The 26,351-nt window shown below is 45.4% G+C and overlaps 1 protein-coding gene across 6 annotated transcripts in view; it reads right to left on the bottom strand.

The window, feature by feature from the left end:
- Window positions 1-26,351, bottom strand: part of ACTN1 (actinin alpha 1) — a 77,062-nt gene that overhangs the window by 28,831 nt on the left and 21,880 nt on the right. For all 6 annotated transcript variants that reach the window (XM_088536546.1, XM_088536542.1, XM_088536545.1 and 3 more), the window contains exons 2-6: window positions 14,486-14,600; window positions 10,198-10,317; window positions 3,427-3,513; window positions 2,801-2,888; window positions 1,923-2,001 (exon numbers count right to left, since the gene is read on the bottom strand). In XM_088536546.1, the coding sequence (XP_088392672.1) occupies window positions 1,923-2,001; window positions 2,801-2,888; window positions 3,427-3,513; window positions 10,198-10,317; window positions 14,486-14,600 (489 nt within the window). The remainder of the gene's footprint in view (window positions 1-1,922; window positions 2,002-2,800; window positions 2,889-3,426; window positions 3,514-10,197; window positions 10,318-14,485; window positions 14,601-26,351) is intronic.

Raw genomic sequence — 26,351 nt, 5'->3', positions numbered from 1 at the left:
ACTAATATACCTAGACTAGGGAGAAAAAAAATAGCTAGGAATAAAATCTCAAGACAAAACTGTGCCTACACCAAAGAATCTGCTAACTCTGGGAGGAAGACACAGAGCTCCACCGGCTACCTTTTGCTACACATTGCCAAAGCAGGGTTGGTAGCATAGACACAGCCTCTGTGGAGGAATACACCAAGGCTGCACAAAAATACTGCCCAAACAAGAAGCACAATGCAGATCTCTTGGTGGCTTAGCCTCATTGATGTTCACACCTCTCTCTTACATATTTACATGTGTGTATAACACACAGGCAACAGCACCAGAGGCTCAGACATAAAGAGAGACGCTATTAATCACTCACTAGATTTGGAAGAGACCTCTAATCTTATCTAGCATCCGTCATGATGGCTGCTTCTCAGCAGCTTTCCTCATGTCTTCTTCTGGGAGAGCCAGCAGAAGATTCAAACTTTTTTATTTTTTGAGGGCGAAAAGGAGAGGGGAAGTAGGCTCCAAGGAGAAGCAAGGATCAGCTGAATTAAGACAGTGGGAAAGAAGGAAGAAATAAAGGAGGAAACATGAATTGTACATGCTACAAATGTGCTTGAAAGAGCTAGCAATACAAAAATAATTTTCCTTCAGCACACACCAACTACTTAACTAAAGTTAAAGGCTAGGCTCTGAAGTCAGTTCTTCCTAGCTATTGACTTCAAGAGTCACTTCAGCTGTGGCAGAGTTATCAAACGTGCTTTTAGAGCAACCTCGGTAGAAGAAGGATAAAAAGGATAGAGCAGAAGGCTGCAGGAGGGCAGTGGGAACCTCATGAAGGATACAATCCAAGTGGATAAGGCAGCACAAAGCAAGCTGATTCCCTAGCCTTATCCCAAAGAGGGCAAAATCCTTTCCCGTCTATATTGTTTCTGAGAGGATAATCATCCTCTCTTGCAGCATGAAAACCCTGCAGGCAAAATGATCGGCTAACTTTCTTCTTCTTCCTCTCACACCAGTTTTGCTCAAGTTTGGCTTAGCACTTGCTTTGTAATGGGGCACACTGTAGTACTTTCCCAGCTGCACTTTCCAGACAAACTTTGACTAGCTGCTTTTATTTTCCCAAGAGCAGCCTCTGAAAAAGTAGCTAGCTCTGACCATTCCTTTTTTCTTTTTTACTGCTGCTGTTTATGCAAACAGATAGTCTCTTCCCACTGTTTACTCATCATGTGCTCACTCCAGATACTAAAAATGATCAGATAAAATATACAACTGCTCTGCAAGACAGTAAAAATCTAAAAGGTTATTGAAAAGGGCATCAGGAGTTGTACAATTAACTGCCTCAAAGACGCAGGCCAATTTGATTAACTCGTTTGCAGGTTGTCTATTTGCGCAGTGATCCAAGAGGCCAGATCTATTAGCAATGGAGTTTTACATTTATTGCTCTAGTTAGTGTCTAGCACTTACACTCTGTATAATACTCAGCTCATTAAAATCAGATGGTCTGACTTCAAGTGGATTGGCCTCAGTAGTAACAGTACATGAATTATGGCCTTGGTGACATTTGACTCTAGAAGTGTGCATGGATATAGCAAAATGAAATCCAAGCGGACTGTTCTACTGAGAATGTGCAAGTCAGATGAGAATCCAGGTCGCTCTTCCATTGCCCTGCTGAGCCTGGACACTGCTGGTAACACAAAGCACTGAACACTTCTGGTCATCCTCATGTGAGCTAGAAAGCAAGCCAGTCTGAACGCAGGGTAAGGCAAGCAGGCAGTTCTCAGGCTTAATAAATCCTGAATTTGCTGCTTCCTCTCCCCTTCCTTCTCCCCAGCACAATTGCCAGCTTGAGCTGAAGTACTCCAGTTAGCTGTTAATCAAGTTAATTTCTCTCCTCACTTTCATGGACTCCAAGCACCCAGTCTGACAAACAAATTGTGCTGTACCTTTCGTAGCTTCCCATAGTCAATGAGCTCTGGACGGTGCCTGTGAATCAAGGCGCAGAAACCAAGGCCGTCCTTCCAGCTGCAAGAGAGACAGAGAAGGGCACAATGAGCAGTGCTCAGCCAGGCAGATGCACAGCGATGGCCAGGAGGTTGAAGAGCGGATGACTAATTCTGGTTTAGCAAAAAGACTGTTTGCTACCATCTATCGAAGCTAAAGACTTCATTAACCTAATTTTGGACGTGAAGCCCTGGTGTGCTCTTTATTTGCTTAGAGCCATTTGTGCAGATTCAGCCACCTCAGGCTTCAGCCAAGCCCATAGGTAAGGCCCCTATAAGACTGGTTGGTATGAATGCAGCTTAAGCTCTTAAGAAGCGCTTTATTTGCACATGGTTCATACAGTTCTTCAAAATGGGCCAGCAAAAGCACTGCTATGCTGAATCTACACTAGAACATCTGTCAGTTTAGAAATATTAATTTAAAAAAAGGAATTAAAAACCTCACATTCCTTCCCAACACTGCTATACTATAAAGTTCCTGCTATGGTCCTTGCTTCAGGCCTCCTGAAATGCCCTGAGTTTTCAAAGAGCAAAAATTGCCTTACTTAGCTTGCAGAACATATGCTACTCTCAGAAGACTTAATGCTCTAAAGAATTTTGCAAAAGCAGCAATTGTAACCACAGTGAGTAATTGCACTGTAGGTACTTGGATCCTTTTATAAGCTCTGCCCGTAATTTCTATGTGTCTCTCTGGACTACTTTGTTATTGTGTAACACGTATCTCCATTCCTTGGGAGGTCTGTCAGGCTTGGTGTTGAATACACCGGAAGACGTACGAAGACAACACAGATTGCAAAGCTAAGTTATTGCCCGTAACTCACCTGATATGGAAGTTCTGGATGTTTACATTTTTGTAGGGGGCTGTCTTCCTCTGACACCACAACAAAAGCCCTTCTTTAGCAGATGTCTCTAGAGAAATAAAGAATGCACAGCAATAAGCAATCTTCTTAGAAATCAGGGGTCTCTCCAAAGCATATGCTAGAAAAACAACTCCTCTTTGACAGGAACAGCACTAAGCTGCATCTCAACTAACTTCCTTTGTCAGAAAATTCCTTGTCTGGAAGATTCTACTGGGAGAGTTTTGTTACTGTTATTTTCTTAATGAGATCTGTAATAAGCAGATGGCCTTTTCAGGATTACAGAGCAAAGTTTTATAGGACTTGTAAAAGAAAAGCCCGTTTTCAATGCCAGTTCCTCAACCAGCAACATCAAAGTTGGTTTAGCCATCCTTCTGAGAGGCTCTTAAATGTTCTTCCAAGAAAAGGATGTGAAAAACTCATAACACAAACCGAGTACGAACTGGCTAGAAATGTCAATGAGAGGCAGTTTTCCTAGGATCTTCCTGGAAAACAACTGACAGCACATCCTGCACTTTTACAAGGCAAGCCACATGGTTAGCCCAGTTGCTCTTTCTTGAACAGTAGCTGGAAAAAAAAATGAAGTTTACCTTCAACTGAGATATCCTGAATGGCAAAACGAAGGATGATGGTCCATATCATTCCAAGAGTCATTTTAACATTACCATCCACAATTTCTAGGGGAGAGATGGAGAAAGGAGGAACAGAAGGCAGCAAGTTAGAACTGTAAAACCTGGGGGGGGGGGAAAGAACACCAAATTGGGAAGCTTTTCATTTTGCATATAAGCAAACTGGAATCCCAGCTGAGAACTGCTCCTCTCTGCCTCCCTCAGGGCTCTGCTGTCACCACACAGTCTTGCCCCGTAGTACTCAGCAATCACACCGCTTCTCCCACAATATACTATGGAGTGTTAAAGAGATGCAGATGCTTCAAATAGGAACAAGATATGAACTTAGATCAGCATAATTCCCCAAAGGGGCCTAAAAATACCTTGTTCAGGTTCCATATCTGTAGCTTTAGAAGCTGTATAAGCCAAACTGGGAGAAAGAAAAGCCTTCCCCCTTACACGGTGCGTGTCTCTTCAGCGTCACACCTGGGTCATTGCCCCAGTGCAATCACAGCAGCGTAACCTGCGACACTTCCCAACACAGATAAGCTCTGACAGCTGGTTTGTGGTGAAAAAGACACCACCAAGGAATATCACCATTTCCTGATCAAAAAAGCCTAACTACTGACCTGCAGACTGCCTGTGTAGGCCTCCTCAGCCGCACAGTTGCCAAAAGACAGAGAACAGCTCTCCTCGGAGCACATTCATCGTGCTCGATAAGGAAGCAAAAGGAGCAGCCTGAGCAGAGCATAACACAAACCTACTATTTGGGGTTAGAATAGCTTGAAGTATAACAAAGGTACAGCAGATAATTTTTGTGAGGACAAACCAGCACCACTGCATCCATACAGCTCCCTAGTAACAAAAACTGCACCACAGGTGACTACCACCTCTCTGGATGCTTACAATACTTTAAGTCTTTAAAAGAACTTTGTTCGCATAGGAAAACTGGTCATAAAAATATGAACATTAGATTCTTCAAAACTTATCAAGAAGTATCATGCAGCCTAATTACATTGTTTCAGAAACACTGTTCATCCAGGCTAAGTTCCTGGAGATTTAGCAGTACATGTGGAGCAACTTCCAATGTAAACTAAAAGGATAATCCCTGCTTTGCTCTGATACACATCTGCATGAGGGGATTTGCAGATTTAAAAGGTATAGGACAAGACATGCCACCTTGTTCAACCCCAAACACCTGCACTCACTCTTCTGCACACTTACACTTCTTGGTGGGGACATCAGTTTGCTCAGAACTTAAAAATATATATATATATACACTCTTGCAGGATTATTTGTAAATGCCTGATTAATTTCTGGCATAGAAAAAACACTCTTTTTTCCTGCTGACAGTTTTCTCACAAATGAAATTTTTAGAGATATTTTTGGGACAAGAGGCTGTCTTCTGGATTGATGCAAGAAAACGTGAGCACAAGTATACTCAGCTCTGCATTGTCAATCTCTGCAGTAAAGCATCACTATCATCTAAAAAACCTTATTACTGTTACAAATACCTGAGCTACAAAAGCGAAATTATAAAAGAAAACATCAACATTCTCAGTTTACTTTATTCATTCACCAGATCTTTGTGGGGATTTTCAAAAAGCCAAAAATAAGCCAGGACAAAAAAAAGCAACAAACAATGCTTATAAAAACTATGGCATTTGGCAGGAGGACCCTAGGGTATAGTTAAGATCTGGAACCAAATTTATTTTAATGGACTAGATTAAAATCTGATGGCAATACTTCCATGCTGCAAGTTCTTTATGAACACTTAATAAATCAATCAGTCAGCTGAAACAGATAATTATTACTACTGTTTCATGGATTTTAATTGGAAATAAAGGTCAAGATACATGAAACCAGATGACATTAAGTGACTAATATGGCATTAGAACTCAGCACTACACTCTAGTCACATTCTCAAATTCCAGTTTCATCAAGTTAGCCAAAGGAGTTAAGATGCAAAGTATTTCTTCTTCAACTTCTTCCCCAACCCCATCACATTGCTCATTTTCTAAAGAGCGTGTGTACCTTGCTCCTTTGCCTGAGCCTTCCTTGGCACTGCCCCAAAGCTGCTCTGGAAGAAGTCCAAAAGATTTCCACCACTTCATCTCTACAAATCACTTTATTTTTCCCTCGACAAAGGGAAAACCCACCACCTACCAAGCAGACGCTGTTGTCAGTGAGATTAGGGAGAGATCCATCCCGGGATGGCAGATTTACTCAGCCATACCATCCCCACTCCTTTTCTATTTTTTTCTTTTTAAACGGAGTTGACAAAACTGCTACTTTTTGTTAGAAGCAGGCAAACACATTTTCATTTCAAGGGCTACAAACTTCCCCTGACAACCTTTTTACAGATCAGATTTGGTCAGAAAGGTCATAAACTCTTTGGCTCCCGCTCACTCGCTTTTCCATCCTTACGTTCCCAGTGCCAAACTCCTCCTACTTCAGGATTCCTTCGTGCCCTTCAGCTGGTACCAGTTTCCTGACAGGGGGATATGGCCAAGGAGCAGAAGTAAGAGAGAGGTTTGCATGATGCCTCATGCTCCCTGGTTATAATTTCTGCAGAGTTCCTTTCTCTTCAGAAACGGGCTGAGCATAACTCCACCAAGCTAGAGCAATCGAATGCTTGCTGCTCAATTAAAGAGGCTGTGCTTGCTCCCTGCTGACGAAGGTAATGTGAGAACAGCTCACACATGATATTAAAAGGCTAATAACCAGACAGGTCTTCTGCCTGACTGCTTTCCAAGCGCTCCTCCTAGGCAGGACTTCTGCTGCGCTTTCCCCACCAACAGCGGCTGCTGTTCCCAACAGCAGCAGCAAGTACCTGTTATTAATGTGATTTACGTTCAACATGGGGGTGGATCAATTGCAGGCTGAGGCTGATGAGGTTTTTGGAAACCACTGGAAGGAAATTTTTTGCACCACTGACTATGTTTCCACCCAACTCTCATTATGGTACCAAATACCACTAATGAAATATACAAAAATTACAGTGCTCTCTTCCATTTGTTTGACAGCCAATTAAGGGCCTAACAAACAATCAGCCCTTAAGAGCAAGACTGCCTTGCTACATAGATGTGGCTTTCAAAATACCATCACCTTTTGCAAATGCATACACTTATAACACAGGTTTGAAAAGGGCAAAAAGGATCAAGCTTTCTTTTCCACCCCCAGCCTAGGTAGTTAGAAGCAATGCTATGGAAACTGTTTTCCTTCCCCACTATTTCTGAGCTGCCCATGAGGGACACCTTGTCTTTACCCCATGCAGGGAAGTAGTTGCAGGGTATGAAAAACTGGCAGGACAATGTTACGGTCTGGGAACTAAAGAGCCCTCCCACCACCATTTACTCAGCAAGACACAGGACATCAAGGGTGATAAAAACAAAAGCTGTCCTGTGTTTTGCTTATCCTCACAAAAGCCAAATAAAGCAAGGTGAGCATTCAAATCTGGGTATCCTGTTGCTACTGATGGTCCAGCCAGAGCAAGCACAGGTCACTGGCATCGATGACGGGGTTTTACAAGCACCAGTTCTCTAACCATGAATGGGCAGAAGATGGGTACAAATGTAATGCTGCCTTCTGTATTGCAGACCCCACTTGCCACCATGAGATTTACATCTGCCTGCCTGGTGGGTCCTACTGAGTTTTTGCTCAGATGAGACTTCTGCAATTATTGAAATTAATAAACTTAATTCCTCCTTCCATTTGCACACGTGAGAACACCCACCAGTTCATGCAAAACCATCTTTATGCTGAACTGAGCCACATCTAAGAAAGCAGTAAGTTTGGAGGTGCAAATAAAACAGTCGTATGGTCAAATACCAGTCTGGCCAAACGTTAAATCACAGGAGTGTTTGATCCTAGTATGTAATCCATTATATCAAAAAAATCCTTTATATCAAATTATATCCATTATATCATCTCCTTGAGATGTCAGATGAAGAAGATACTTAAAAGCAGATGGAGAACTAATTGAGGCTGCAGCAGACTAGACCTCTCTTTCGTATTGATTTACACAGAGCTACTTGTTGCCACATCTGCTTCAATCTGATGGACTCTGGCTAAATCATTTGTCAAGGTTAAGAGCAATGTTGTAGGTTGTTAACATTCAAATACGGTTGTAAAAAGCAGCTCTTACTGCTCATTCTGTTTGCTTAGCTCATGCTCCATTTAATGTGGACATGGAACAAGTACCGTGTTCACACTGTCTCTGTAGGAAGTCTGCTTCAACCCTGCTTCTTGTTCACTGGGACAAGGCTGCAAGGGCCTCTTCTAAACAGTAAAGAGGGATCTTTATTTGATGAAACATGAGAGAAATGCCATAGAAACATTTCTGCTGACTTTAACTCTGATTAAACAGAATGTTTCACAAGGCTTAAGTTGACCTAAGTTTCCCCTTGGGATTTTTTCTGCAGCTTACTTTGTCAGGAAGACATAGGAAACTAGTAATTTTAACCACAAAAAGAATAAGTGATGGCCAATGCAACGTGTCTAAAGCAGACAGAGATACAGCTGGGCTGCACATCCTTTGCACAGGACTCTGGCAGCTGCCTCGGGACAGGGCTGCACTGCCTGGCCAGGAGCACAACCCTGCCGCTGGACTGTGGTTTCCCCATGGCAGGAAGGCAGGTTGGACAACTTCCTAGCTCAGTCCCATCTGCCTGAGGCATTTACTGCTCATTTCCTTGGTGCAGTGTTTTGATGGCCTCATTGACTTTTATGTTCTGCTTTGCTGCTGTCTGATGGCTTTTTAAAAGCTTAAAATTCATGCCCCAGGAAGGTTCATAAACCCTTAAATGGAAAGAGTTACTGCCGTGCTATGCAAACTAGAGGTCCATTTTTTAATTTAATGTGCACTAGGCATGCAGGACTTTGATGGAGCATGTGGGAGCCCCTAAAGCTTCTGCTTACTGCTCACAACCAAGGGCCTGGGCTGTCTCGGTGCGTGGGCAGGTGCTGGGGTAAGGGTGGGCATTTCATGGCCACACTGGGATGACACTGTTGTATGGACTGACAGTACTGATGCCTTCCTACACAGACCAGACTCTGTCATTGCATTTGTATTAATGATGGTAGTTCTGGTATATGACGTGCAGTTCCACAGCAGCTTAGACCAAGGTTAATGAGGGCAGCTGTAGCTCCATCCTTGTCCATATGCTCTAACCAAGCCTAGAGGTCAGGCAATGAGTCTGTTCAGAGAGCTGCTTTGATGGAAAAATAATTAAAAATAAACTAATAAGTAAGAAAATCAGTTTCCAACCTAGTCAACTGTCTCACCATGTAATTGCATGGACCAGGCTCAGGAATGTTTGGCAAGGGAGGCCAGGATCAGTTTAGGCTGATCTGCATCAGGGTTCCTGTTGCAAACTGCACCTCACGGGCTGCTTCAGAACAGGTTAACTGCTGTGAATCCCTTGCAGCTGAATAGCTGGGCCATGGAGACCACTGGGAACAGACCCTTTTACTTGCAAATGACTTTCAAGGGCTGTGGGGATATAGTCAATGCTCACTCAGGAGCAGAGAACAAGAGTGGAGGGTGTGGAAAAGGCAACCTAGTACCAGGGAAATCAGACACAGGAAGAAAAGGGGCCAGACAGTAGAAAGCAGTGGCTTTTGCACATGCCGCAGACCCTAGGAAGCTACTCAACATCCAAATGACAGAAGGAGCTGTCAGATCTTAAGCAAGGAGACGTCTGGCTCCAGGTCTGACCTCCAGTTTGCAGGGTCCCTTATAGATGTTGACTACTACTGAACTGGATACCAACTTTCCTTAAGCGTGCAAAATAACCTTCTATAACCTTCAGTGCTAGCTTCAAACTGTTCCGGTATCCATAAGGCCAAAGTTTTAAGCTGAGGCAAAGGTCTAGCAACCTAAGTGCCTGTAGAGGGTATTCTGCCTGGTGTGACACAGAGCAAGGGGACCACAGGATGGGCCTCAGCGTTGGAGGTATCTCCAAGAGCATGCAGGAAAGGCCAGGCCTGGGCTTGAACTTCCCGGGCTAAGAACAGGCAGGGCTCAGCCTTGGCAGAGGAAGGCTAATCCAGAACCGTATCATGGGTTGATTTCCTGACTCTGTCACAAGTTTCCATGGGAAGCCATGTGTTTCCATCTATAAGATGGAGACAACAAACCTCCCTCATTTTCCATGGTCACCATCAAGACAAACCCAGAGACGCCAGAGAAGCCGAGTGTCTCTCCAGTGACAACATTATTCCATAGGCAGGGTTTAGATACAGGCCTAGAGCACATGAAAACAGGTGTCAGGAAAATGCAACCCAGATGAGATGACAACCTGCTTAGGTTTATAGAAATCATAGCAAATGGAATAACCTGCAAGTCCTTCTGGGTCTTGGGCAACATGTCTGCAAAACACCATCTTTTCTAGAAGGGCAAAAATCCTGCACCACCTCCCTGTTGTCTGAACAACCTGCAAGTTTGTCTAGAAGGCACCTCCAGTGCTGCCCACAACAAATTTATTTCTATGCCTCTCAGCACAGTTGGTAACTCATGAAAACCAGGGAAACAAAACAAACAGGAGAATTCTGACCAAAAAAGCCCACCTGGAAATCAGACCTGGCAGCACGGTGTGAAAATGGGATTTAAATTCCTAGCAAAGACCTAACATGTTCTCTTTTAGGGACACGGTAGAATCAGGAAGGCACAGAGGGAACTGGCATGCAGAGGAGAGGGGAGGGCAATAGTAAGTGCAGCTTGGGCACAGACACATCAGCTGCTTTCTTTACCTTCTGCTCCAATAGATACTAGTTTGACTCCTTTGCTGGCAATGAAATCCAGGGCCTTGTTCACATTGGAGATTTTGTGCACTCGCATCTTGCCTCTTTCAGGCTTAGCCAAACGTTCACCTAAGAAGGGAAAGAAAAAAAAAAAAAAAGAAGTATTAACTTCTTCCAGAACCACCTTCTGGTGGGTGTTTCCCAGTCTGCTGGCCTCCACTGCTCAGCCAGGCATAGGGTAAACACTCTTGAATCTTTTCTTGATGGTGAATGCAGGACAGTCACATCCCTTCTCCAGTATCCTCAGAAAGAAACAGATAGAAAACTACCTTTATGTAGTACCCTAGGCAATTTAATAACCTGAGGCCCTGCAGAGGAATTAACCCCTGCACCATTAACCACAGATAACAGTGCTTGGAAGTGACACAAACCTCACCCCTCGCAAAGGCAGGTGAGGAGCTGCTCTCAGGCATTTACAACAGGGCACTTAGGGAGCACATTCCTTCCCCAGGGGAACTCCCTATCCTCAAACACTGGGATGGGATGACCTTGCATGTCTGTTTTTTTTTTTTTTTTTCTATTTTTTTCTCCCCAGCTAGGATGCACACCTCACTCCTTGGTGCACAGCCTTTGCACTGAGTGATTGCAACTGCACGAACCAGGAAATCAAATCGGTTAGCAGCTTTTCAACTGCAAGGACTGCCATCTCAATTCCTCTCCGTTAAAAGTCCAGCATATTTCTATCTCTATCTGATGGTATATTACCAAAATGGTAAGCATTTCAAATGTTTAGAATGAAGCAGACGGAGGGAAGCAGCCTTGCTGTAACCTAAGAGCACATAAATCTCTGATAGAAACAAGTCTTACAGCAAACACCAGCTTCTGACTTGAACAGGGCTTTAAGATTTTGAAAAGCATTTTCTGGACATTTTTTTTTTTTTGAAACAGTAAATATGGGTGTATTCTTCTTGACAGGCTGCCAGTAACTACTCGCATAGCCTGCTTTTACCAACACTAACTCAACACTCACAGTAAGCAAAATACAGCTTACACAGACACATAAATTTTCAAAGGAATCCTTACCAGAAACATAATCAAATAGGGTATCAGGAACGACCTGCATACAACTCTGTCGCCCAAAAACCTTTAAAAAAGGGCCTGGGTTTCAGATCATAAGCTCCGGAATACAAAAAAAAATCCAAACAAAATGCAAGATTTTCTGCTTTGAGAAAGAATTATGGAGTAACTAAAAAGAGATCAAATGGCAAGTCTAGGCAAGTAATTACTACTGCTATGCAGTTCCAGAGTCTCTTGCTCTATCTTGAGCTTGAATACTTAAGGCACTGTGAGCTGACTCAAAACCTTTACTTGAGGCTTAAGGGTGAGAAAGAAAAGCACTTTTTAGAGAACTCCTTTTCATCTTAAAGCTCGATAGCCTGGTTCCTAACAAAAGAGTGAGGAAAAAGTGAGAGAGAGGAAAAGAGGAAAATAGATTATCACCACAGTCATGCTCTCCCAAAATAAATAAATAAATAAAAGGAAATGAAAAATCCTTCCAAATCATTTCAGTTATTACTGTAGACTGGTATCAAAAAAAAGCGACACTCTGAAAATGAAGCACCAATTCCAGACAATTTAAGTATTTATGCTACTAGCTCCATCCTGGGATTAAGAAAATCTCTTTTGCTTTAATGGAGCCTGAAACACATGTCATGGTATGCTGTTTTCTTTATCCACTTGGATAGTGTTGGACATCGTAAACAGAAGTAGAAACATTTTTTGTGACAGTTCCACAATGACATTTTTACACATAGCTTTGCAGTGACCTAAGTGGATTTATGCTGCCAACTCTCAATAAAAGGGGTCCGACCAGTTAAAAATAACCACTTTCTTCAGCTAAAACCAGGCCTTGCACAAACAAAAGGAGGAACAGGGTAAAAAAACAAAGCAGAGATTAGGTTTCACCTAGAGAAGCAAGGTGATCCAGCTCACCTTGTGACTACATAAGGCATTCTGCCAACACAAGGCAGAGTGTCTGAACTGCTCTTCCTGGGGCTGTTATAACTTATAGCAGCTGATGGGCTTCCTTTCTCTGCAATACTTGCTTCAGATTTTTTTTTCCCCTGTGAACTTTGACTATTTTTGTCAGACTTGTATTTTATAACAAATTTGGATTTTCAGACCAAAGCTTCATTCTGATCCGTAGCATATACTTTATTAAAGATTAAGACTGCTAAAACAAAAGTGGAAATATATTCTACTTTCAGCTAGTTGCATCACTGCTCTATTTCCCAGTCTTTCTTCCAGCTGAGACAAGGAAAATGGTCTGCACATTTCCGTTCTCTCATGGACTAGCCAAAGCTATAGATTAGAAAGCCAAACAATGCATGAAGTTTTGACATAAAAGTTGTTCACAGAAGAATTTGCTCAGGGGGAAATTTCAATTAGTCATCTCTTCTCAGCTTCATTTTAGAAGTACAAAATGTGGGGACAGCCTTTTTTAGTTTGATAGTAGTATTTTTAAAATGGCTTTGACAAGAGAAGAAAATATAAGAAGTAAATAATGGAAGTGTATCTTTGAGGCAATTTCTATGGGGCCCAACTCTTATTTCCCACCCCGAAAGCCATATTATGTGACTGTCCTGTCACCACGTGTGTGTGTTTTCCTTGGAGGAAGAGTGAGGCCCACTGGGTATGGCCACGTCCTGAGCGGCAGTGAACGCACGGCAGCCCTGGTGTGGAGGCCCTCCGCACGCCTCATGTTGGTTCTCTAGCAGAACACAGCCATTTCCAACACTTCGGGAAGTCTCATCCAATATTTTGGGGAGTCTCATCGGATGGGAAAACTGCTTCCTCCCTGACCTAGCTGCACTGCAGCTTAGCTTCTCCCAAGACTGAGAGGACAGGCCCTGCCCGTGGGCCATACAGGGACAGCAGGAGAGGAAGGGTGGGAGGTGAGGGCATGGAAACATAGCTGGGAGTGCTCAGAGGCAGGGGCCCTGCGGATTTAACACCCAGCCTGGCATCCTCACCCTGCCTCCTCGCACATCCCTCCTCTCCCACATTTTCCAGCTCGGCAATCGGAAACTAAACCATGGAGGCCAGGCTGCCCTTGCCTCTAGGCCGCCGGCCCCCCCTGCAAGCAAATCCTTCTGCAATAAAATAAATACAGATAAAGAAGATAAACCAGCAGGATTCCACCAGCTAGTTTCTTACAGGCACTGCAGAAACAACATGTGTGTCATAAAGCCCTGATAATATTTTGAATGCCTTCATATCACCATCACTGGCAAAAACCAGGAGGTTTTATCCTCTTGTCACATGTTCTCCAGAACGCGCAAACTGATGACAATACCTTTGTAGGAGGTGGAGGTAGGGAGGTTTGGAGGAGAAAAGGAAGGGAGTCTGAGTGCCTCTATCATGGCAATCTTATTGGAAAACACAGTAAGAAGGGCAAGGGTACAAGTCACAGGATTGTTATGATAGGCTCAGATGCCATCAAAATGAAGCCTGTAAGCACAAGGCCCCAGTTTCACAAATACGGACTTATCTCCTCTGATGTAACTCACAATACTTGCTTAAGGCCTTCATTTCATTAGCACATGAGTAGGAACTATTACATAAAATAATCATTCTTGAGAGAGGTCACCATGAAGTTGTGGGACATTCATGATAGGGAGTCAAAACAAATTTGACCTAAGAACTTGTTCACACCACTCTTTTGACTTCAGACTCTCTTTTCCATGAATTTGCTTTTTCTTTGGATTTATTTTTTTACCCTAAAGGTTTGAGCACCAAGCTCAGCTTGAAAGCAGACCAAAAAAACTTTAGTCGCAGCTGAAGCCAAGCTACATGAGAGGATTGACTCCTCTCTTTCAATAACTTGTATCCTACTCCCCCTGCCATGAGGCTGCGGTATGGGTTGCCAGTGCAGCATTCCCACACACTTCCCAGGGCAGATCCCTCAGCCCTGCCAGTATTAAGAGAGGTTGCCTGAGTCTTCACAGAGGGTTGTGCATTTTTTACAGGTGAAGGAAAGCCCAGAGGCAGGAGCAGGAATGCAGCAGGCAGTGTGCACAGGCCAGGAAGCTTGGAGCACATTAATGGCCATTGCTGGAGATAAGATGCTGGCTGTGGAGAAATTTCAATCAGAAAGCAGTTATTCTTACATTCCAAAAGCAAAATCCACAGCATCATGGCCCTTGCTGTCCTTATACTGTGGAAAAGGGTAAGGAACTTCAGAACTGGGTTGTCAATGCTAAGGGCACTTAAAAGTACCACACAAAACCTCTCTCACCTGAAATGACTTCCAGAAGTAACATGAGTTTAAGACCATCCCTGAAATCTTCCTCTATGTTCTCAATCTGCGTGCCGGCCTTGCGGAGGTGAGAATTACACCATGCTGTAAATGTCTAAAACACAGGAAGAAGAAGAAAAAAAACAGTCAGTAATCTTCCCAGAAATCAAACAACAGCTCAAAACCAAAGCTGTGGTGTTAAGATACCACAACAGAGATTCAAAGGACAGTTAGATTATCATCTTTCTATCTGCTATCCTTGCAGAGCACAAGTGTTCGTGCCAAAACATCCAAAGAATTTGCAAGTTCCTCCCACTAGAGGGGCAGTCTGACAGAGACAGCCACTTCACGGCTCCAGGATGTCTCATGTTCTACAGAGACCTTTCAAAACTGTGTGCAGCTTGGAATGCCCAGAAAGTCATTTTAAGACATACTAAGCTCTCAGAGCTCCTGTGACTCCAGCTGGTGTTAGGCAACACATGTTAACACAGCATGAGGGGGAAAGGGAAACAGGACACCAGATCTCCTCGGCTCTAGATAGGTGATTGAGAGGGGAAAAAAACCACATATACATATATACTTTTTTACTGCCAGTTGCCTCCAGTCTGCTCTACCATGAGCAGACACTGCAGCCCTTGGAGAGGCACCGAGAGACAGACTTGAGAGCGCTCCGGAACACCATAAGGCCCATCTCAGCAGGGTCTGTCGGGCTGCAGGCGCGCTCTGGCTCACTCGCAGCTGAGCAGGCCACCTCTGAGACAGGTTCACATGGCCCAGGAGGCTGCTCAGGCAGAGGAGTAAGCATATGCTGAGAAATGAGACTTTCAGCTGTCTCAACAACCCTACAGAGGCCAGAAAGAGTAAGAGTTAAGCACTAACTAACACCGCTACCGAGAGCCTAGCGCACTCCCACTGCTTGAGAGCCTCCGGCAGAGGGATCACAGCCGCCTCAGCGATAGAAATTGCAGCTACCCTGTAATACGTGACATTACGCAGGAGCACTGCAGTAATTACATGAATTTGAAGTGCAGGAGGGATAAGGTCCAAGCTGCAAGAGAGCCACTGGCATTAAGGCTAAACAACACCCTTTTTGGAAATGCCTTCTAGTCTTAAATATAGTAATTCTGACCTCAAGTGGTCAGGACAGAGGATCTCTCATACGAGAGAAATGAGTATCACCGCATCTGATGACAACACACATTTTCTGTGGTCGCCTTCTATCAGGCTGCGTTATGAACAACGGACACGTGGGGCACCAGCAGGGAAGGGACCAGCTCATCCACTGTGAGCGAGGCCCAAGCCATGGTCTAAACTTTCAGGACACGATTATAAGAGATTATTCCACAAGCCATGTGAGCAACTCTGAAAGAATAGGTAAGTGCTGTCTTTGGAAGGGCAAAACACAAGAAGTGAATGCAAAGACACCTCACGCTTCAAGTGTGGCGTGCTCTTAACTAGATATGCAAAAGAACCCAATCTGGAAATCCAGAAACGGCTTAAAACAAAAGAACTGCTCAAGGGGAAAATGGGACCAGCGTGTTCTTTCAGGGCTGACTTTGTCCAAGCACTAATGAAGGCATTTCATAGTGTTTGAACAGGACACCAGCTAAACCCTTTTCTTTATACAAATGAGAAGCACCCAAATGCTCTCTGAATAGAAAGATGAGGCTACTCAAATCTAAGCTGCTCCAACAGCTTGCTTGTACCACAGAAAGAAGAAAGTCTTTCTCTCCTTCTCTCTCTCCAAGTTGTGCTTCCAGGGCCAGTTCAACTCACTGATCAAGCAGAGGTTTTATTTTTTGGGGTAAGGCTGGTCATGGTATGGAGACAGCTCAGCTGTACACAGCTCTGTTGTTGTGTTGCGGCCTTGCTCTCCGCAAGGGCTGCGCAATGGAGCAGGGTAAGAGCACAGCTCTAAATACTTCATGTCAAAGCCCTTTGGACAGGCCCACATATTGGAAAAGCCTGGGATCTCTGTTTTCAGAATGGCCTGGTTTCCTTCTTGTTTTGCAAGGTTTAAAGACTAAGTCTTTTATTACCTTTTATTGCTACTCCCCTGAGAAATAAGAGTGACTTTACTTGAAAGTGGGCCCTGTATGCTGAAGTCGGTCCTTTTGTCACTACTTTCTTCATTCTACCACCTGCACTTTATTATGTGAGAAGAGGTTTATTCATCTGGCTGTTGTAGTCAGGCTCCCTCATGCACCTAAAGGGACAAATGACAGCATAGAGAAGACTTCAAATGCTACATCATCAGCATCAAAGTATGTGGCAAGTTATAACAGGAAGGATGTGGATGTCCATTAACATCCCTCTTGCAGACAGAGCAAGACACCTAGAGCTCATGACTGACTCGATATAGATCACAATAGAAATCTGTGTTGAAGCAAGAAGGAAGCCCAAGGTAAAACTGACATGGCCACCAGACTGCACTTTTACTTCTTGTATAACTTTCCTGAAGCCACTTCACACTTCTGCTGTCCGTCAGCCTAAAGCAGATCAGGAGGCTCCGCTCTAAATAATGGGATAACCCCAGCACAGCTCAATAGGGCACCTCCTTGCATGTTTTGAGGATGATACAGGGTTAAGCAACACAGATGAAATCAAAAACAAACCACAAATCTTCTAAACCCTTCAAGTCCTACACTAATTCCAAAATACAGTAACCAGCGCAAGAGCATATGGGAACAGCAGCAAGCAGCAGCCCTTGAGAACAGATGTGCTCGGCCATTTCACGAGGAAGCAGGATGATGAATGCTTTTAATAAGAGTGCACATTTACTGCAAAGGGATTCCCACACAGTCCTCCTCATGGACCAGCCTACAGGAACATCGGTCAAAACACCATAAGCAGAAATGAGCTTTATGTTACATTTGCTACGTTCATTGCACAGGGATAGAACACCTCTTTATTCCAAAGTAGGAAATTGGAAAGACACTTAACAGGCAAGATGAAAGAAGCCTAGTGCAGAATTTCTGCTGTCCACAGGGTTTTGCGATTCTGGCAACCTTGATTGGAGTCAGTTTTAGTCACTTGGCTTCACGCATAAGAGCAGGATCCTTTTTGTTATTCTGGGAAGCAGACAGAAACTCATCCATCCACCCTCAGGGCACTAAACCCACCCCTCCCCACAGCCTCCCTCATAGCCCGGGTGGCAGCGAGGGATCGATCGATCGGCACTGGCAGCCCTTAGATGCTGACGCGTTTCTGTTGTAGCTGTATTTGCGAGCAGAAACCCTCTGAGAGGGGACAGGGCTGCTGAGCGCAGGCAGCTCCGCTTCCGGAGCCAACCCTGCTCTCGAGCGACAGCAGCGCTTTCCTGCTGCAGCGCTCCCAACGCGGAGCGCTACGATGGCCGTGCGCGTGTGCACTCATCACCAACCCTCTCTGCCTCCCCCTGCTCCCACCCACAGCTACAACTCGCTGCTCTTTTTATCTTTTTTTTTTTTTTTTCTTTTGCGCCTCAGGTTCATCAGCAAGATCTCAGAGACAGAGACCTTCTCTTGTAATTTGTGTGCTAGGTGCAACAGGACCTTCCAAGTCTACCGCAACATAACCTAGCAGACAATAAAAAAAGTCACAAAATTCACTAAAAGCAAGCAAATAGGATTAACTGTTCTGTTCTGTGAGCCTAGCAGATAGGTTTGCTGCTGGGGTAACTGCTGCGGGTCTATCTGCAAGCCTGTTTTAACAGGCATGAACACCCTTTTTCTGATACTACATGGAAAATCTGTACTTCTTCAGAGTTCACCAGACATCAGAAAACAACAGCCTGGTGACTGCTTGAGGTCTTGCAACCAATGCTCCTTCCAGGTACCTGCCAGTCCTGCCACCTGTAAAGCTACCTTTGGTTCTCCCTGTATTGCAGGTGCACAGACAACGTAGGTGCACATTCTGGCACCCTTTGCACACCCTCAATTTTTGCTTTCATTCCTGCTAGTCAGTAATCCAGACCTCTTGCCTTTGCATTTCTATTCCAAATTCTATACCTTTCTTGTAGAATATTAGCTCACACAACACTTCTTAATATTCAAGGAAGCAGGAGGTAAATCAACCTTTCTAAGTTTAAAGAATGCTTGTGCTTGAAAAGCAGTAAGTTGCTCACAAGTGACGCTGCTGAAGGCGGAATTAGAGAGCTCTTTGCTGTGGGAAAATAAGGCACTTCAACCTCTGAGCAATTTTAGCAACGTAAATGTCAAAGTCACCACAACGACACAAATGACAGATATTAAAAAGGCCTTTTTTTCCTCTTTGTGGTTGCGGCATGACATTCCAGCTTTATCTGACCTTTCCAGTTGCTCTTTACTTCCCTCCTTGCTAAATGACTCTTTGACACAGCCCCGCTTTCCATGGCTGAGCATACACTCGCTGGCAGAGCCAAGACTGCCATATTTGTGCAGGAGCCTCGGAGAGGCCGTGACGCAGCCAGGGCAGCCCTGCTTGCCTCCTATTTGACAGCAGGATGCAAAGAAGGGACTCACAGGAGCACAGCTTTACTGGCACCTGCTGCCATACAGACACCCTCTTCCTTGGTGGGAGAGGGTGGTGGGAGATGAAGTTTGATTAGGTATTTGCATGCAGTTTTGTTGAGATCCATCCATAAAGTTCTGGCTTCTGCTGAGGAAGGGGTAGAGCTGCTGGCACACCAAGCCCGCAGCAGCGTTTCACACTGTCTGCACACACGCAGTCTGCGCCGTGAGCAAGCTCGAACACGCGGTGAGCTACACACCCAGGTGCTCTTACGGTGATGCAGGCAGGATGACAGGGAGACTTCCTTCCCGACCATCAGAAAGCAAGCAACACGTGTATTCAAACGACACAGGGTGCGCAGCTGGAAAATAAAATCCATTTCCCCAGCTGCAGGCTCTTCCTCCCCGAGTCACGTGCTCAGCCGAGGGCACCTGCGCTGCTGAAGGCACAGCCTGCACTTCTGTCTGCTTTGGAAGCAAACCCTTTTCGGGGCCTGCTTAGCACAGAGCCGTACACACGTTACGGGACTGCTCAGACAGTTCCGCTAATTCTCGAGGCAAATTGTACAGCCAAATCCACACTGCAAGGAATTTTGTTTAAATGAAATTATCCAGAAAAACGATTGAGACATTCACCCAGTAAAGAGTGATAGTTTATTAAGAACAGGCAGAAGACTGTTGCACACAAGGCTTTTTTAAGCAATAAAATTACTAGCAAAGCAGTTTCAGCTGCTCCAAAATTGGATCCTTTCCACCTTGGTAAGCTGGGAGCTGAATATACAGTATCCAGCAAGAAGGATCCTAACCCACAGTCTCCACAAACCTCTCTCTCCTTTCACTTGAACACGTAGACTAGGACACCGTTACCTTATTAATCAGAAACTTACAGGTTAAAAGACTGGGCAGGCCATGAAATGTCTCTTGACTATCCGGTCCGAGTTTCCCCATACTCGGCACTCAGCCTGTACCAGCACTATCCCCCAGAGTCTCATGTGTTTTTCCCCAGCCCAGAGCTCTCTGATAACTCCTGCAGTGCCCCTTTCTCTCACTCGCCCTTTTCACACCTGGAGGCATTTGCAAGAATTGCTGGCCCATCTGGTGCCTTGGCTACTTGTTACCCACTCCCTGCCTGAACTAAGCACAGGTTTTGAAGACGGGCTTGGCTGCAGCTTTCCTTGCTGCTCAAGGCTTTGGCATAAGCTGACAAGGAGGTGCTCAGTTATTTGGAGGTGTTGGAAAGCACTCCTGGATCCTGTCAGCCCCTTGACACAAGCAGGGCTGGCCACGAGAGATCACACCAACAACCGCCGGGGGGAAAGCTGGGCATCAAAAGGGCCTTTCATGAACTAGAGCTGTGATCAAACAAGCCCACACAGTCTCCCGGCCCAGGCAAACAGCTGTTGTGCCCACGGCTTTCCAAGCGCCTGATCTGTGCCGAGGAGCTACACTAGCAGTGACACTGTGGAATCACGGATGCGATGGCCCATGGGACCATGGTGCAGGGAGGGATTCTGCTTTCTGATACAGCTGCTGCAGCTCAGCACACCTAGCCCCGGCGGCTTCCCAAAAGCAACTTGTGACAGAAACAGTGCTAAAGCAGCAAGAGACCCTGTCCTAAATGTGCCTGCAAACTCAGGCCGGATCCCACAGGGAACACAGTATTTGCCATCAGAGTCTCTCCCTGTCCAGAACAGCTAAGAACTATAGGGAGGGGCTGTAGGCAGGAGCTAGGAGCCATAGTGAAAATACACTCCTGACAATTAATTCACCCTTTTGGGCAGTGGAAATGCAAGCTCAAGGAAATTCAGAGTAGCAGTTTCTCATTCTAGCTCTGTGGAATGCTGTTACTGTGTTGCACAATTTTTAATTCTCCCCTCCCAGAGGGCAGGGGGAACACAAGCAGAATCCCTTACTTGCGCCTTTTCCCTGGCGTGGTGTTGACTGCTCTGGAGTCAGAGAGATCCTTTTATTAGCTAACAACAGGCTGAAGGAGCAGAAATCTCAGTCCCTTCCTACACAGGGTAAATATTTGCTCTTCTCCACTCCACACTGGTACCCCCTGGCAGCTTTATTACTGCTACAGGGCCGCACCATTTCAGGAAAAATCTGCTTCCAGCACTGGAAAGCTACTGACCGTTAAATCAATGAGTCAGTGGCATTTCAGACCAGCAAAGCACCAGCAGGTTTTATCCCAGGGTTACCAGGAGTACTAATAGCTAGGGAGCTACAGGAAGGCTTCAGACAAGCAAAAACAACGCATAAAACCAAACAATGAGATCAACTGGGTAAGAACTGGTTTTATGGATTATTGTGAAGGTCAGACTAGCAGGACTTCATTAGGCTTTTCCCCAGCCTATGAAATCAGCTCATAAACGTCAATGCCTTTAAAGCTCTCTAGTAACAAAAGTTAAACAGAGCTGGTCTCTGCACTTCATATCCCGGGTGTCCCAAGTGCTTTACAGAATCTGGAGAGATGTTCAAAGCAAACCTTTTACTGAGGACTAGGATGCAACCATTTATGGAATGAAAAGCGGCAACAAACTACTGCGAACGAGAATGAAAAGAACCTGTTCAGGTCACAGATGCTGAACTCAAACATCAAGCACAAAAATGGGCCAGGACTTCAGGGTGAAAACCTTCATAAACAGCGTGGCAGGTCTGCATTTTAAATCTCTCCAGACAAAGTTTCTCAGACCATTTCTCAGACCCAGGAGTGAGTTTGAAGGGAAGCCCTCAGCCCTAGACAGACTGGGAGAGAAGATAGCAAATGCCTGGGCACAAATCAGGACATGTGGATCTGGTCCAGCTTGGTTTGACTGAGAAGACACTGTAAAGACCGAATTCTTTTTGGCACTGTTATATCCAGAAAATGCCACTGTCTCAGCCACAAGTGGTCCTTTTGGCCATTATCTCTTTGACTCAACACGCTGCTTCTTCCTTAAGCTGCAATTCCTGAGGCACAGAGGCCTGTCCTCGGACATAGCCAACATCAGCATCACACAAGAGCTGGGCAGAGGGGGGCCCACCATGCCCTGAAGCCTCGTCCCTCAGTGTGCAGAGCTCCCGTGTTCATTCACAGCTGTGAAACCTGCCGCTTGAGCTCCAGAGGTTTCTCCTGGCAAGACAGGTCTGCAGTTATTAGAACCCTTCACTTGATATGTGATTTCCCCCAGTTGACAAAATAGCTCCTGGGTCAAGAGGACTGACACACAAATACTACCAAAGCAGCAAGGACCTTGGAGGTGGACAGGGACTTTATGGTGACTGCCCACCATAGGGGGAGCAAAGGTGAAAGGCTGCTCCTTGCCCCAAAGCACTTCACAGGTAAGACACAGAGGAGAGCAGTCAGACTGCAGCTCCAAACATGCAGGCGTTCCCTGACAGGGTGCTTGGCAGGGGCCTCCCGCACACCCACAACCTGCCTCCTGACAAGGACTTCGCAGAAGTCATGGTAAAAGAGAGATTTAATCCAAAAACAGACAGTGAAATGAGTGACAGCCTTTCCAACTGAACCTATCTAGGAGGGGAAAAAAAAAAAAAAAAAAGGCCACAAACAATTCACACAATCCCCAAAAGCAACGTAACTACACACAGTGAGCAGCCTCCTTCGCAAGGCCCTTGGACCAATTTCCTCACGCTACCTCAGCTTTCCCCTTGCTCTCAGCAGTTGCATCCTGCCACCTCAGTGCAATTTATTTAGCTTGATGCCCACAGCTGGTGTTGGCAGACTAATCAGAGTTGAGAGGAGAAGGGGGAGCCATGGCTATCAACAGCAGGGTCCTCCTGAGCGAGAGAGGCAGCCCAAAGGAGCTAGAAAGCAATGCTCTGAGCAGGCTACGACAGCTGGTGTTGGGAGGATAGGAAGAGGGAGTGAGACCATGAAGGGCCCTGAAAGTAGAGATCTGATGTTTAATGAGCTGAAGAAGGGGGGTAACTGTCACGATGTGAACCGCAGGGCAACGCGTGTAAGTGATGCCTTTGGAAAGCTGTATCTGCTGCAGCCATTTGGGTGAGCTGGAGTGTGGCTGGATGGCTTCGCTAAGGTCAGAAAAAAAGGATGCTGTAATTACCGAGGCACCAGATAATCCCAAAGCCCAGGTGGGAGACCCATTATCTATTCCACAGGGAAATGAAATATCAGGTTGGAGCAGGGATTGTCATGTCTATTAAAGGATGAAAGGATTTAATTGATCTGGGTGGCGGCAAGATTTTAAATATTTACATAAAGACAGTGTAAAAGAGTCCCACCTCTAGCTCGTGAGCACTACAGCGTCTTTTGAGACAAAAAAATAATAATAAAAAAAAACAGTATTGAAGCCTATGACGCTCTGATTCTGGAATCACCCAGTTCCCCTCCCAGTCCCTCCCACCTCCAACAGCTGAAAAGAGGTACAAATTCGACATGAAAAGAGATGCCATGGAAAGGAGGCATCGCGCTGTGTACCCCTGCACAGCTGTGTTCCCTCCCCTCACACAGAGTAGCAGCAGTGACCACTTTTCACTGCGGTCACCTCTGTGAAGTCTTCCCTTTCAACCCTCGATAGGGTTGAAGAAAATGAGAAATTCACATATATGAGCGTCTGTGTCCCATGGAAAGGGATATTCATTAAGGTAATGGTCATATTTAAACCTGAATTACATCCTGACCATTTTTAATTTGATACCCAAAGCACGAAAGCTACTGCGGGCAGTGAGATTGTAAAGATGGTCTTTTATTGGATTTCAAGACATACTCACTGTTGAGGAATGAATGTGTCACCTCCGAGCTAAGCTAAAACAAGATTTAAAAACTGCCTACACTGGGACTGAGTAGCAGGATATTTCTCAGTGTGCATTTTGGGGCAAGGAACAGCCTCATTAGTTAGCACCTTCATGGGCCCTAAGGCTTCTGCAAGCCAGGGCAGGTTTAAAACACCACCTTACCCCCGCACGCACTGGAAATCATGGGATCTCGTCTCTTCACCCAGCATACGCAGCCCTGGCCGGCGCTGGGCTGTGCTTCGCGCGGCGGTGGCAAGCTGCTGTGCGGAGAGCAGAGCGAGACCCCGTGCAGACACGTCCGAGCGGCGGCGCAGGGACGGCAGCAGGAGAAGGCAGAGCCAGCGCGGGGCCCGGCTCCCCCGCGCAGAAGGGCCCGCGGCACGGCCATGGGACAGAGCTGGGGGTCAGCGCAGGCCTCCCCAGCACTGCATGCTCAAACCAGGATGGAAATCTTGCATAAGAAGAAAAGGTAGGTGGAAGACTAGAAGTTAAGATAAGGGATAATTACAGCAAGGGTGATATTCCAGCGCACTGCAGTTCAGTGGATCACACATCCTGAAACAGAAGTGGCTGCTTAGGAGCAATGCTGGCTCATCCCACCCAATCCATGGCTAAGGACAGCACAGATCTGCCCTCTCCTTCACCTGCTTTTCCTTCTTCGCTCCAACCCCTGTTTCCTTTGACTTCCCTCTGATCACCGACACTCGTGACAGGGGACCTAAGCAAAAAAGGATCTATCTCTAAGGATATGCACCGTTCAAAGATTTTCTTGACCTGATGACCAAAACCTTATTGGATCTTTATCAGCCTTCATTTTAATTGCCTTGTTTTTCTTGAAACTGCATATGCAGTTATCAAAGCAAAAAATTCTAGAAGATACTAGACACAGAACCTGTATCAAGGGCTCAAAGGGAAGGAGAAACCTTCCAGGATTTTTCTTTGATGTTTTATTCCACATGAACACAGTAGCACTAAGCCAGCAGAAAACAAGACAAGAAAACAAGAAGCTTGCATGATGCTTATAGTCTATTTTTTCAAAACTTATAGGGGAAAAAAAAAAAAAAAAAAAAAGAAGTGATACTTAAAAACATGTGTTCTAGGAGCTGCAATATTTTGGCTGGATTTCAAGTCTGTTAGAACAGCTGTCCTAGGTAAAAGGGTTGGAGACACAGCCAAAAGTTTCTAGACTTGATCCAAAGGCTAAAAAGGTCATCGAGAACTAATTTTTTTCCCCTCTGTGGAAGATAATGGCAGAACAGCAGCTTCTGATAGATCTGAATCCCAAGAAGCCATAAGGAGCTGCTACTGTCTTACTTAAGAACAGATACAAACAACATTTTGCCAGACACTCTCATGAAGAATTTGGTCAATTTTTTTAATCCAGCAACAAGATTTCCACTGTCTTGATGTCAGGAAAACCTATGGGAACATAGGAGAAAAAAAAAACATACTGCAGAAAGAACTGGAAGGAAAATACTACTACAGACAGTTGAGCCCATTGGGAAACGCTTCCTATTTATATTTCTCCACCCAAGAGCTGGAGGCCTTGTACAATGTTTTCCATGCAGCAAAGCAGAGGGGTGGGTGGCCCGAACGCGGCTGCCCTGGGCAAACTGAAGTTCCCGTTAGTTCGGCAGGACCTGGCTGTCCCCAGCCCAGGATCACCACCTATAAAAACCACAGGGCTTCTCACGTGCTCCTTCTGTAGGAAGGACGCGCCAAGCCCGAACTGCACCTGGACTGGTAACGCCCTATGAGCGGCTCCAGCTGGGAAAATCAACGTGGCACATGGACCAGGCACGAAAGCCAAGGCAGGAGCTGGAGCTACAGCAACGACCAAGCGCAGGGGACACAGCTCCCTGAAGCCCTGGCCACGGAGGCGGCCGCGTTAGCGCAGTCGCGCATTTCCCAGAGACAAAGTCGCAGAGCTCGCCGCAAGAGCGCACGGATGATGTCAACGGGATGCCCAGTGCCAGCAGCAATCCCTCTCCACTGTGCTCTGAACATACCCAGTGCCTTTCCATTTATAGGAAAGGCCATTGGTACAAAAGGTGCATTCTTCGGCAGGCTGGAGGAGGGTGTATGTTAGCACCAGTTCCAGAGCTCATCACTCCCAAATAAGGGATTACTGGAGAAAAAAAGAAGAAAAAAAAGTACACCACCACAACAGAAAAATATTTCATCCTGCTAAGGAGGAGTTTTTTGAAGGGCAGGAGTCTCAAAAAGAGATGTTCTGAGAAAAAAAAAGAGATTTTCATCAAGAAAAATGAATAAGCCTCTAATATAAGAGTGTCTTAGCTAGTTTTAAAATAAAAGAAACATGAAGTTTTAAAATAAAAAAGAGCCAATCCAGCCTTAGGCTTAAAGAAAGGGGGACGGGATCAATTGCTATCTGCTATGAGGAGCCTTCCAGGATGCCATGCATTGGTGCAAATATCCAGGGTGCAAAAGAGAAGACAAGGGAAGAGGAAAAATCTGAGCAACACTCAAACACAAATTAGATGTTTCTACATGACTGAGTTATTTGAATTCACCTGTCCCTTCTGCAGCTCCATTTCAGCCCTATCAGCTCTGTTCTTACTAACTGGTTATCGATCCCACTTGACCGATGCGAGTCCACCTTCTTTAGCAAAGAT

The sequence above is a fragment of the Tinamus guttatus genome, unplaced genomic scaffold (assembly GCF_059628265.1).
Source record: "Tinamus guttatus ecotype Peru unplaced genomic scaffold, ASM5962826v1 Tinamus_guttatus_pri_ptg000676l, whole genome shotgun sequence".
NCBI classification, from domain to species: Eukaryota; Metazoa; Chordata; class Aves; order Tinamiformes; family Tinamidae; genus Tinamus; species Tinamus guttatus.
The sequence above is the reverse complement of the archived record's forward strand: the minus strand, read 5'-3'. Positions and strand labels throughout refer to the sequence as shown.